At 45.5% G+C, this 12,566-nt stretch overlaps 1 protein-coding gene across 3 annotated transcripts in view; it reads right to left on the bottom strand.

Annotated features, from left to right (window-relative positions):
* AP4S1 (adaptor related protein complex 4 subunit sigma 1) overlaps window positions 1–12,566 on the bottom strand; it is an 83,380-nt gene that overhangs the window by 48,259 nt on the left and 22,555 nt on the right. For all 3 annotated transcript variants that reach the window (XR_011314017.1, XM_069730365.1, XM_069730355.1), the window contains one exon: window positions 279–438. Coding sequence is in view for 2 of the 3 variants with exons in the window: in XM_069730355.1 (XP_069586456.1) it covers window positions 279–438 (160 nt within the window). In the remaining variant the exon portion in view is untranslated. The remainder of the gene's footprint in view (window positions 1–278; window positions 439–12,566) is intronic.

Genomic DNA, 12,566 nt, shown 5'->3' with positions numbered 1-12,566 from the left:
CAGTCTTTGTTGATAAGCTTCTGTAGTGACATTGTGACTACAGTGCATGTGACCACTGCAGCCAATCACTGGGCTCAGTGGTGACGTGGATGTAGATGGCATAAGCCGCTGAGCCCAGTGTGGCGGCTGTGACACCACCGCTGTAGCCTGCCAACACTGGAGCAGCAGCAGAGATGGGTGAGTAACTGCTGAGTTTGTTCTTGTCAATAAGTGATGCCACCAAGATCTCCTCCATATTGGTTTTACCATGTTGCATGTGGCTTTATATACAATCGTACCTGATCTTTGGGACGAGACAGACACAGTTTGATGACTTCAGATTCTAGCAGTGTTCTCCTCTGAACCACCACAGGATCATAATACCGGGATAACCTAGTCTGCCCTTGCTTGTTAACAATTAGGAAAAATTTCATCATCTCAGCCAGTGAAGTACAATTCCTACAATGGGACAAACAAAGTAAAGTTAGCGAAAATATCATTTACTTTACTGCTTTAATTCATATAACTGTTTACTGCACTTTGTGTAGAACCATCAATAACATCCATTTCTCTCGGAAGAAGGCTACTCCTGCTCGGCAGAGAAAAGCACAGTGGGTGCAGCATATCCACATTGCTGTGTGCTCTTCCTATAGGAGCTCAGCATCATACAGACACCAGCACCAGGTGTCCTGCCAGCAGGGGGCAGTGCCCGAGAAGAAGAGAGCTTAGGCTACATTCACATTTGCGTTGTTGGGCGCAGCGTTGGCAACGCGACGCAACCAACAACGCATGTACACAACGCATCGTTTTGCGACGCATGCGTTGTCATAAGATCCTACAGATCAGGAATTTCGGCGCAGGGAAAACGCTACAAGTAGCGTCCTGTGCGCCCTGTCTTGTGCGTCTATATGACGCATGCGTCGTAAAACGCAGTACAACGCATACCGGCGCATGTCCATGCGCCCCCCATGTTAAAGATAGGGGCGCATGACGCATGCGTCGATGACGCTGCGCCCAACAACGCAAATGTGAACATAGCCTTACAGGCACCACAATGAACAGCAGATCGGCATGTGCGGCTATGACTTGTGTCCAGTCCTGGTGACTGCAGGAAGCTAGGAGAACTGCAGGTTAAGGAGAAAGTGGCTAGGTTTGGTTTTTTTAATATGTGTACGAATCATACTAAGAGCAGCTTGTGTGGACCTAGGTCTACAGAGTGTCGTTGCAAGACTTTCAACAACTGGAGCGGGCTCCTAGACCTGGCGAAGATTTGTCCCGTCTTCTGATCTTCCATGTTTTCCTGAGTAACACACACCTTTGGGTAAATCCATTAGGAGCTATTTTACTGCTCTTGGAACGTCTTCAGATGTTCCCCGGAAGCCAGTCATTCAATTCAATGAGATCAAAAGATGCCAACCTCCGAAACTCCAAGCTCTTTTCTGTTTGAAATAAATGGTTCCTTCTGGGGAATGTCTGCATACCCAGAAAATAATATTTAAATGAAGTATTGACAAGTCACTGAAGCACATCAGTTTAATTTTTTTTTGTAGAACGCTACATGATTTATGATAATTTTGTGAGTGGTAAAGTCTGAAGCAAATTAATGGCATTACACACAATGAACTTTTGCACATTGACCCCGCACAAATTCATGAAAATGTCTCACATTATAAATCACAGGGGCCTATATACCCTAGGTACATGAACAACAACTATTTAGCCAAACGCTCTCCTTACCACACACATGCACGCCTAGCATCTGATAGTTGCTTATCCAACACAAACTTAAATATTCAGCATATAATCATTCAATAAACAAGCTAGCAGTCACAGAACTGTTGCAGGATAACCCAGAGTTAGGGGCTCCTTATTCATCCCTAAAGCTAGGGCCACCCTAGCTATCCCTGCTCCCTGGATTACTTCTGATAGTGAAGACGCCGGGGCCACGTGCCTTGCTGAGCTACTTAATCAGCCATTATCTGTCCCCGCCTCCACCCAGGAAAGTGGGGAGTTGTAGTGTATAGAACACACAAACCAGACTAACAAGGGAAGACCTACAGGGGCAAATGAAAATACCAATCAAACAAATATGCACTGACATACCATAGAAGAGAAGCAGGACAAAGGCACAGCTATATGACCTCGTGTTGATGAAGCTGCACACACACCAGGAATTATGGGTGCCACTTTCAAAGAAAAAGAATCTGTATGTCCATAGAAAAGAAAGTGGATTGGCACATACCGTCCCATGCAACAAAATCCTTTATTGTGGCATCATGATGACCTGTTGAAGTGCAATGTAAGCGTGAGACGATCGTCGTCTGTATTTGCTCCACTGTTTTATCTGCCTGCTGTTGGTATGATGATGCCACAATAAAGGATTTTGTTGCACGGGACGGTATGTGCCAATCCGCTTTCTTTTCTATGGAAATATGCACTCACAAACAACAGAGTGGAACACCGGGAAGTAAAGGAAGGAAAAAACAAATAGGAGAGGACGAGGATATGCACAGAGACAAATCACCATGGAACAGTCTTCTGAACAACACTGCAAACGCCTCCTTAAACAACCAACAACTCCAACTCCAGAACCAGTCAGCATAAAACTAACATTGTCAATCCCTCAATGCCTGTTATGATGTGGTGGTCTAGGAGCAACATGGAACGAGCTCTGAGGGAAGTGGTAACTGTACTGACCGCAGCCCCTAAGCTCAACACAACACTAGAAGTAGCCGTGGAATGCTCCTAACTCTCCCTAGGCATCTCGTCACAGCCTAAGAGCTAACTACCCCTAAAGATAGAAGCAGGAAAGCTATCTTGCCTCAGAGAAAATCCCCAAAGGATAGATTAGCCCCCCACAAATAATGACTGAGTGGAGAGGGAAAAGACATACACAGAATGAAACCAGGATGAGCACAGGAGGCCAGTCTAACTAAATAGATAGGACAGGATGGAATACTGTGCGGTCAGTATAAAACACTACAAAAATCCACGCAGAGTTTACAAAAAAATCTCCACACCTGACTAAAGGTGTGGAGGGCAAATCTGCCTCCCAGAGCTTCCAGCAAGACAGAATTAATTCACACTGATAAGCTGGACAAACATAGAAAGCACAGAATGGATAAGTCCACAATCTATGGACAGAAAAGGGCAAGCAAAAACTTAGCTTAGCTGAACTGGTCAGGATAACAGGGGGACTCCAAAGAGATGTGAATCCAACCAGGAACCATTTACAAGTGGCACTGGCTGAAGATAGAGCCAGACTTAAATAGCCGAGCAAAAGAGACGATAAGTGGAGGCAGCTGATGACAGCTAACTCCAAGGAGCAGCCATACCACTAGAAAAGAGGGAGCCCAAGAGCAGAACTCACAAAAGTGCCACTTACAACCACCGGAGGGAGCCCAAGAGCAGAATTCACAACAGTACCCCCCCCCCCCTTGAGGAGGGGTCACCGAACCCTCACCAGAGCCCCCAGGCCGATCAGGACGAGCCAAGTGAAAAGCACGAACCAAATCGGTGGCATGAACATCGGAGGCAACAACCCAAGAATTATCCTCCTGGCCATAACCCTTCCACTTGACAAGATAATGAAGCCTCCGCCTCGAAAAACGAGAATCCAAAATCTTCTCAACCTCATATTCCAACTCTCCCTCAACCAACACCGGGGCAGGAGGGTCAACCGAGGGAACAACGGGCACCACATATCTCCGCAACAAAGATCTATGGAAAACATTATGAATGGCAAAAGAGGCAGGAAGAGCCAAACAAAAAGACACCGGATTAATAATTTCAGAAATTTTATAAGGACCAATAAACCGAGGCTTAAACTTAGGAGAAGAAACCTTCATAGGAACACGACGAGAAGACAACAAACCAAATCCCCCACACGAAGCCGGGGACCAACACACCGACAGCAGTTGGCAAAACGTTGAGCCCTTTCCTGAGACAACGTCAAATTGTCCACCACATGAGTCCAAATCTGCTGCAGCCTGTCCACCACAGAATCAACACCAGGACAATCAGAAGGCTCAACCTGCCCAGAAGAAAAACGAGGATGAAAACCAAAATTACAAAAGAAAGGTGAAACCAAAGTAGCCGAACTAGCCCGATTATTAAGGGCAAACTCGGCCAACGGCAAGAAAGACACCCAATCATCCTGATCAGCAGACACAAAGCATCTCAAATAGGTCTCCAAGGTCTGATTAGTTCGCTCAGTTTGGCCATTAGTCTGAGGATGAAACGCCAAAGAAAAAGACAAATCAATGCCCATCCTAGCACAAAAGGCCCGCCAAATCTAGAGACAAACTGAGAACCTCTGTCAGACACAATATTCTCCGGAATGCCATGCAAACGAACCACATGCTGAAAAAATAATGGAACCAGATCTGAGGAGGAAGGCAACTTAGGCAAAGGTACCAGATGGACCATTTTAGAGAACCGGTCACAAACAACCCAGATAACAGACATCTTCTGGGAAACAGGAATATCCGAAATAAAATCCATGGAAATATGCGTCCAGGGCCTCTCAGGGACCGGCACAGGCAAAAACAACCCACTAGCGCGGGAACAGCAAGGCTTGGCCCGGGCGCAAGTCCCACAGGACTGCACAAAAGCACGCACATCGCGCGACAAGGAAGGCCACCAAAAGGACCTAGCAACCAAATCTCTGGTACCAAAAATCCCAGGATGCCCAGCCAACACTGAACAATGAACCTCAGAAATTACCTTAGGGTACCGTCACACAGTGGCATTTTGATCGCTACGACGGCACGATCTGTGACGCTCCAGCATCGTAAAAATATCGCTCCAGCGTCGTAGACTGCGGTCACACTTTGCAATGTACGACGCTGGAGCGATACTTTCATGACGTATGTGCGATGTAGAAGCCGTTGGTTACTATGCGCACATCGTATACAATATCGTGCACACCTTTGTTACACCATGCGATCATGCCGCCACAGCAGGACACTAGACGACGAAAGAAAGTTTCAAACGATCTGCTACGACGTACGATTCTCAGCGGGGTCCCTGATCGCAGGAGCGTGTCAGACACAGCGAGATCGCTGGAACGTCACGGATATATCGCTGGAACGTCACAAATCGTGCCGTCGTAGCGATCAAAATGCCACTGTGTGACGGTACCCTTACTTGTCCATCTATCAGGAACAAAGAGCTTCCCCACTGGACAGCGGTCAGGCCTATCAGCCTGAAATTCCTGAAGCACCCGCCGCAAATCAGGGGAGATAGCAGAAAGAATCACCCCCTCCTTAAGAATGCCAACCGGCTCAAGGACTCCAGGAGAATCAGGTGAAAAACTCCTAGAGAGGGCATCAGCCTTAACATTCTTAGATCCGGAAGATACGAGACCACGAAATCAAAACGGGAGAAAAACAGGGACCATCGAGCCTGTCTAGGATTCAGCCGCTTGGCCGACTCGAGGTAAATCAGATTCTTATGATCGGTCAGGACCTCAACACAGTGTTTAGCTCCCTCAAGCCAATGTCGCCACTCCTCAAACGCCCACTTCATAGCCAACAACTCCCGATTGCCGACATCATAATTGCGTTCCGCAGGCGAAAACTTTCTGGAAAAAAAAGCACACGGTTTCATCAAAGAACCATCAGACTCACTCTGAGACAAAACGGCCCCTGCCCCAATCTCAGAAGCGTCGACCTCAACCTGAAAAGGAAGAGAAACATCTGGTTGACGCAACACAGGGGCAGAAGTAAATCGCCGTTTAAGCTCCTGAAAGGCCTCAACAGCCTCAGAGGACCAATTCGTCACATCAGCGCCTTTCTTCGTCAAATCAGTAAGGGGCTTAACCACACTGGAAAAGTTGGCAATGAAACGGCGATAGAAATTAGCAAAACCCAAAAAATTTTGAAGACCCTTCACAGATGTGGGTTGGATCCAGTCATGAATAGCTTGGACCTTAACAGGATCCATTTCTATAGACAAGGGAGAAAAAATAAAACCCAAAAAAGAGACCTTCTGAACTCCGAATAGGCACTTAGACTACTTCACAAATAAAGCATTATCACAAAGGATCTGGAACACCATCCTGACCTGCTTCACATGAGACTCCCAATCATCGGAAAAAATCAAAATATCATCCAAATATACAACCATGAATTTATCAAGATAATTGCGGAAAATATCATGCATGAAGGATTGGAACACAGATGGAGCATTAGAGAGCCCGAATGGCATCACAAGGTATTCAAAATGGCCTTCGGGCGTATTAAATGCAGTTTTCCATTCGTCACCCTGTTTAATACGAACAAGATTATATGCCCCTCGGAGGTCAATCTTAGTAAACCAACTAGCCCCCTTAATCTGAGCAAACAAATCAGTAAGCAAAGGCAAGGGGTATTGGAATTTGACCGTGATCTTATTAAGAAGACGATAATCAATACAGGGTCTCAAGGAGCCATCCTTCTTAGCAACAAAAAAGAAACCCACTCCCAATGGTGACAAAGAGGGCTGAATATGCCCTTTCTCCAAAGATTCCTTAACATAGCTCCGCATGGCGGCATGCTCTGGCACAGACAGATTGAAAAGTCGGCCCTTAGGGAACTTACAACCAGGAATCAAGTTAATAGCACAATCACAGTCCCTGTGCGGAGGAAGGGAACTGGACTTGGGCTCATCAAATACATCCTGGAAATCCGACAAAAACTCAGGGACCTCAGAAGAGGGGGAAGAGGAAATTGACATCAAAGGAACGTCACTATGTACTCCTTGACAACCCCAACTAGTCACCGACAGTTTTCCAATCCAGCACTGGATTATGTTCCTGTAACCATGGAAATCCCAGTACAACAACATCATGCAGGTTATGCAACACCAGAAAACGGCAATCTTCCTGATGTGCAGGAGCCATGTACATAGTCATCTGTGTCCAGTACTGAGGTTTATCCTTGGCCAAGGGTGTAGCATCAATGCCCCTCAAAGGAATAGGGCTCTGCAAAGGCTGCAAGGAAAAACCACAGCGCCTGGCGAATTCTAAGTCCATTAAGTTCAGGGCAGCGCCTGAATCCACAAATGCCATGACAGAAAAGAACGACAATGAGCAAATCAGGGTCACAGATAAGAGAAATTTAGGCTGTATAGTACTAATGGTAACAGACCTAGCGACTCTCTTAGTACGCTTAGGGCAATCAGAGATAACATGAGCCGAATCACCACAGTAAAAACACAGCCTATTCTGACGTCTGAATTCCTGCCGTTCTATTCTAGTCAAAATCCTATCACATTGCAGAGGTTCAGGACTTTGCTCAGAGGATACTGCCATATGGTGCACAGCTTTGCGCTCGCGCAGACGCCGATCAATCTGAATGGCTAGAGACATAGATTCGCTCAAACCGGCAGGCGTAGGAAAGCCCACTGTTATGAAAGGTAATTCAGTAACACAATGTGCATAGCGATCAGAGCACATACAGTGATCTGACAATAACCCAAAATAATAGAACGAGCTCTGAGACGTGGAAACTCTGTAGACCGCAATTCCTGATCCTCTCCAAACACAACTAGAGGCAGCTGTGGATTGCGCCTAACGCTCCCTATGCAACTCGGCACAGCCTGAGAAACTAACTAGCCTGAAGATAGAAAAATAAGCCTACCTTGCCTCAGAGAAATACCCCAAAGGAAAAGGCAGCCCCCCACATATAATGACTGTGAGTAAGATGAAAAGACAAACGTAGGGATGAAATAGATTCAGCAAAGTGAGGCCCGATATTCTAGACAGAACGAGGATAGGAAAGATAACTTTGCGGTCTACACAAAACCCTAAAGAAAACCACGCAAAGGGGGCAAAAAGACCCTCCGTACCGAACGAACGGCACGGAGGTACACCCTTTGCGTCCCAGAGCTTCCAGCAAAACAAATAGACAAGCTGGACAGAAAAAATAGCAACAAATAGCAAAGAAGTACTTAGCTATGCAGAGCAGCAGGCCACAGGAATGATCCAGAGAAACACAAGTCCAACACTGGAACATTGACAGGAAGCATGGATCAAAGCATCAGGTGGAGTTAAGTAGAGAAGCAGCTAACGACCTCACCAGATCACCTGAGGGAGGAAACTCAGCAGCTGCAGTACCACTTTCCTCCACAAACGGAAGCTCCCAGAGAGAATCAGCCGAAGTACCACTTGTGACCACAGGAGTGAACTCTGCCACAGAATTCACAACAGCCCACCATAACATCTTTAAGGGTTTCAGAAAGACCTTTTCTGAAAATAGCAGCCAGAGCCTCTTCATTCCATTTAGTGAGCACAGACCATTTTTTAAATTTCTGGCAGTATAACTCTGCCCCTTCCTGACCTTGACACAAGGCCAACAGGGTTTTTTCCGCATGATCCACAGAATTAGGTTCGTCATACAATAATCCGAGTGCTTGAAAAAATGCATCTACATTCAATAATGCCGGATCCCCTGTTTCAAGAGAAAAAGCCCAGTCTTGAGGGTCACCACGCAGCAAGGATATGATGATTTTTACCTGCTGAATGGGATCACCAGAAGAACGGGGTTTCAAAGCAAAAAACAATTTGTAGTTATTTTTAAAGTTCAAAAACTTGGATCTGTCCCCAAAAAACAAATCAGGAGTAGGAATTCTGGGCTCTAAAGCCGGAGTCTGGACAACTTAGTCCTGGATACTCTGTACTCTTGCAGCAAGTTGATCCACACGAGAAAACAAACCCTGAACATCCATGCCAAAGCATATATCCTGAACCACCCAGATATCAAGAGGAAAAGAAAAAAAAAAAAGGACAAACTAGAGCACAGAAAAAAAAATGGTTCAGAACTTTCTTTTCCTTCTTTTGAGATGCATTTAATTCATTTTTGGCCACTTGTACTGTTATGATGCGGTGGTCTAGGAGCAACATGGAACGAGCTCTGAGGGAAGTGGTAACAGTACTGACCGCAGCCCCTAAGCTCAACACAACACTAGAAGTAGCCGTGGAATGCTCCTAACTCTCCCTAGGCATCTCGTCACAGCCTAAGAGCTAACTACCCCTAAAGATAGAAGCAGGAAAGCTATCTTGCCTCAGAGAAAATCCCCAAAGGATAGATTAGCCCCCCACAAATAATGACTGAGTGGAGAGGGAAAAGACATTCACAGAATGAAACCAGGATGAGCACAGGAGGCCAGTCTAACTAAATAGATAGGACAGGATGGAATACTGTGTGGTCAGTATAAAACACTACAAAAATCCACGCAGAGTTTACAAAAAAAATCTCCACACCTGACTAAAGGTGTGGAGGGCAAATCTGCCTCCCAGAGCTTCCAGCAAGACAGAATTAATTCACACTGATAAGCTGGACAAACATAGAAAGCACAGAACGGATAAGTCCACAATCTATGGACAGAAAAGGGCAAGCAAAAACTTAGCTTAGCTGAACTGGTCAGGATAACAGGGGACTCCAAAGAGATGTGAATCCAACCAGGAACCATTTACAAGTGGCACTGGCTGAAGATAGAGCCAGACTTAAATAGCCGAGCAAAAGAGACGATAAGTGGAGGCAGCTGATGACAGCTAACTCCAAGGAGCAGCCATACCACTAGAAACCACAAGAGGGAGCCCAAGAGCAGAACTCACAAAAGTGCCACTTACAACCACCGGAGGGAGCCCACGAGCGGAATTCACAACAAATGCCAGAGGCTAAGATATATAGCACAGGGGAGTGGCCAACACTGAACAGCTGAGATTATCCAAGCAGGAAAGCTCTCAACTGAACAGATTGACCCCTGCACTGCTAGCAGAAACCGGTAATGTTTAATATGATGGTGAAGTGATTCTAATTAGTGCAGAAGTATGTGACAGACAATGTGGCACTCTGGCCCCTCTGTCACAGTAAACTCATTAAAGTATCACCCCTTCTAAGAGGGACCTCCAGACCCTCAGGGCCAGGTCTATCAGGGTGTGCTGCGTGAAAATAAGGGATCAACCTGACCGCATGAAATCTACCAATAAATGAGCCCAAGGTCTACTGGGAATTGCCAATGGTTGGAGACCCAGACGGACGAGTATGAGGGGGTCTTAGAACACACACAACCAGTGCAGACAGCTACATACTACCGAACATCTGGTGTACCCCAGGCCACCAAAAACGCTGAGTAAGGTGATCTGTGGTGACTTTACTAACAAGATGTCCAGCCAAGACCGAATCATGATGTTCACGAACTTGGACATATCCGTACGACCAGGTCGATAGGTACTTATTGACCTTAGATGTATGGATACGTCATATCTTTAATGCGGTACTGAGACCACAGTCACGGTGATTGCATCCATGTGTCTGCTGAATCTTGTAGCAGGGCACATGGAGTCATCATCCCGTTCTGAATTCTGAACAGCCAATCGCAGCATTTCCGGCAATCAGATTGCCTGAAACACTGATGTCCAGCCTATGATCGTAGCTGAAGCCTAGCAACCACGGCGTCAATAAGGCCTGGTCCGATTGGTGTGATCCATGATTACGTTGCTTATCACAAGACATGGATTATGGCATATGACAGAACCACAGACAGGTGAGGAATATGTTTGTTTTTCAATTTTGTTTTACAATAAGGGAAGAGGGCTTCACTGGATTGGGCAATGACATTCTTTCAATTAAAGGACTTTATTCTGGCTGTGTGTTTACAATATAACTATAGGATTAATAATGGATAGGTGTGTTATAGACACCTTTCCATTACCAACACGTGGGCATGATGTTACCAGGCAATACCAAGGTGACAGGCCAATTGGGATGAGCAGGGCAAAGCCAGAATTGGTGCATCTAATAGATGCGCCTTTTGTGGGCAGCTGTGGGCTATTTTTAGGCGGGCAATATCAATGGCCTCTTACCAATCTGAGAATGCCAGCCCCCAGCTGTCTGCAAGGCTGGTCAAAAATGGGGGGACCCATTTTTTAAAATGATTTAATTATTTATTTAAATAATTAAAAAAAAAAAAAACACAACAGAGTGGGAACCACACTATTCTTGATAACCAACCTTGCTAACGCTGACTGCTGCGGATTGCAGCCCCAAGCTGACAGTTTTGCTTGGCTGTTATCAAAAAAACAGGGCAACCACTTATGAATACTCCCATCAGCCGCTCCTGCTCTCGCTGTTATTAGCGGTAGCAGGTGTAGGCTTATGGGAGCAGTAGTACCATCAGCCAATGCCAGTGACCGAAGGTAAACTTTATATCTCCGATCACAGCTGCGGTCTCACGCTGTCATTTGACAGCATGGTAACCGCAGCTGTCTGATCGGCGGTAATGATTTTATCACCGATCAAAAGCAGTGTTTGACAAGCTGTCATGACAAACAACCCATTGTTCAGCAGGCCGAACCTGAACAGTAACACAGACTTCCTGGGGAAGTCTGTGTTTGGTGTCCGTGCAGGAATAGTAGGCGTTCAGTATGGACGACGAACTTTACTGTTCTGGTTCCCAAATTCTCTACCCACAACCCCCCAGTGATGACCTCATATGGGACAGATTGTGGATGTCCCCAGCCCTTCAGGATTTTATGAAATCCCCAACTTATGTGATAGCTTCACTCCTGTTGATCGCAGAAGTTTGAGATTGCCTCCACATTTATCATCAGGATTTTACTTTTCCCCAGAGATCAAACATGACATGGCTGTTAGGTTATCTGGCCACTATGGATTTGGGGCTTACAGGCAGGGGTTACAGTTATGAGAAAACATGCAAATTCTTCCCCGATTAACCATGAAGTCGAAAAAGTATGACACATAACAATCGGATTTATACAAGCCCCAATATTCATACTTTTCTATCGGTGCCTTGGCGTCTAGCAAAGTTTTTTGGATGAAAGGAATGTGCACCTGTGAAGAACAACAACTATATATAAAGGATGTGAGATAGTCACTTTAATGGTCTCAAAATTTAAAAAGCCTTTTCCGGTCTTTACTATTTGTCCAGTCCTCTGAAGAGTGTTCTCCTGTCTATACCAAATCTCAATTACCTGTCCAAACTATAACTCTTGTATACACACTTGGGCTTCCAAAGGACGTGCCCATTGTAAGTCTATTCAAGGAGGCTCAGACTGTCAGCTGTTTGCCTCCGCACTGGAAATTTGTATGAGTGGGGAGGAGGGAGATTGAAGAATACCCATTCACTACAGAGTCATTGAGATTTTTAATATTTTCTATGATACACCACATTATAAAAGTCACATACCAGAAATCATTAGATCAGTTCCAAAATGGGGTCACTTGTGGAGGGATTTCCACTGTTTAGGCACATCAGAACTCTCCAAATGCGACATGACGTCCGCAGACCATTCCATAAAAGTCTGCATTCCAAAACATTACTCCTTTCCTTCCGAGCCCTACTGGGCAGCCACAAAGTAATTTTCCTCCACATATGGGGCATCACCATAATAAGACAAATTGCACAACAGATTTTGAGGTCCATTTTTTCCTGTTACCCTTGTGAAAATAAAAAAATTGGGGGCTAAATTGATTTTTGTGGAAAAAATTGATTTTTTATTTTCATGCATCTGCGTTATAATTTTCTGTGAAGCACCTGGGGTTCAAGGTGCTCGCCACACATCTAGGTAAGTTCCTTCCTTG

Source organism: Ranitomeya imitator, chromosome 1 (assembly GCF_032444005.1).
Source record: "Ranitomeya imitator isolate aRanImi1 chromosome 1, aRanImi1.pri, whole genome shotgun sequence".
Taxonomy (NCBI): domain Eukaryota; kingdom Metazoa; phylum Chordata; class Amphibia; order Anura; family Dendrobatidae; genus Ranitomeya; species Ranitomeya imitator.
Note: the sequence above shows the minus strand (reverse complement) of the source record. Positions and strands in the feature narration are given on the sequence as shown.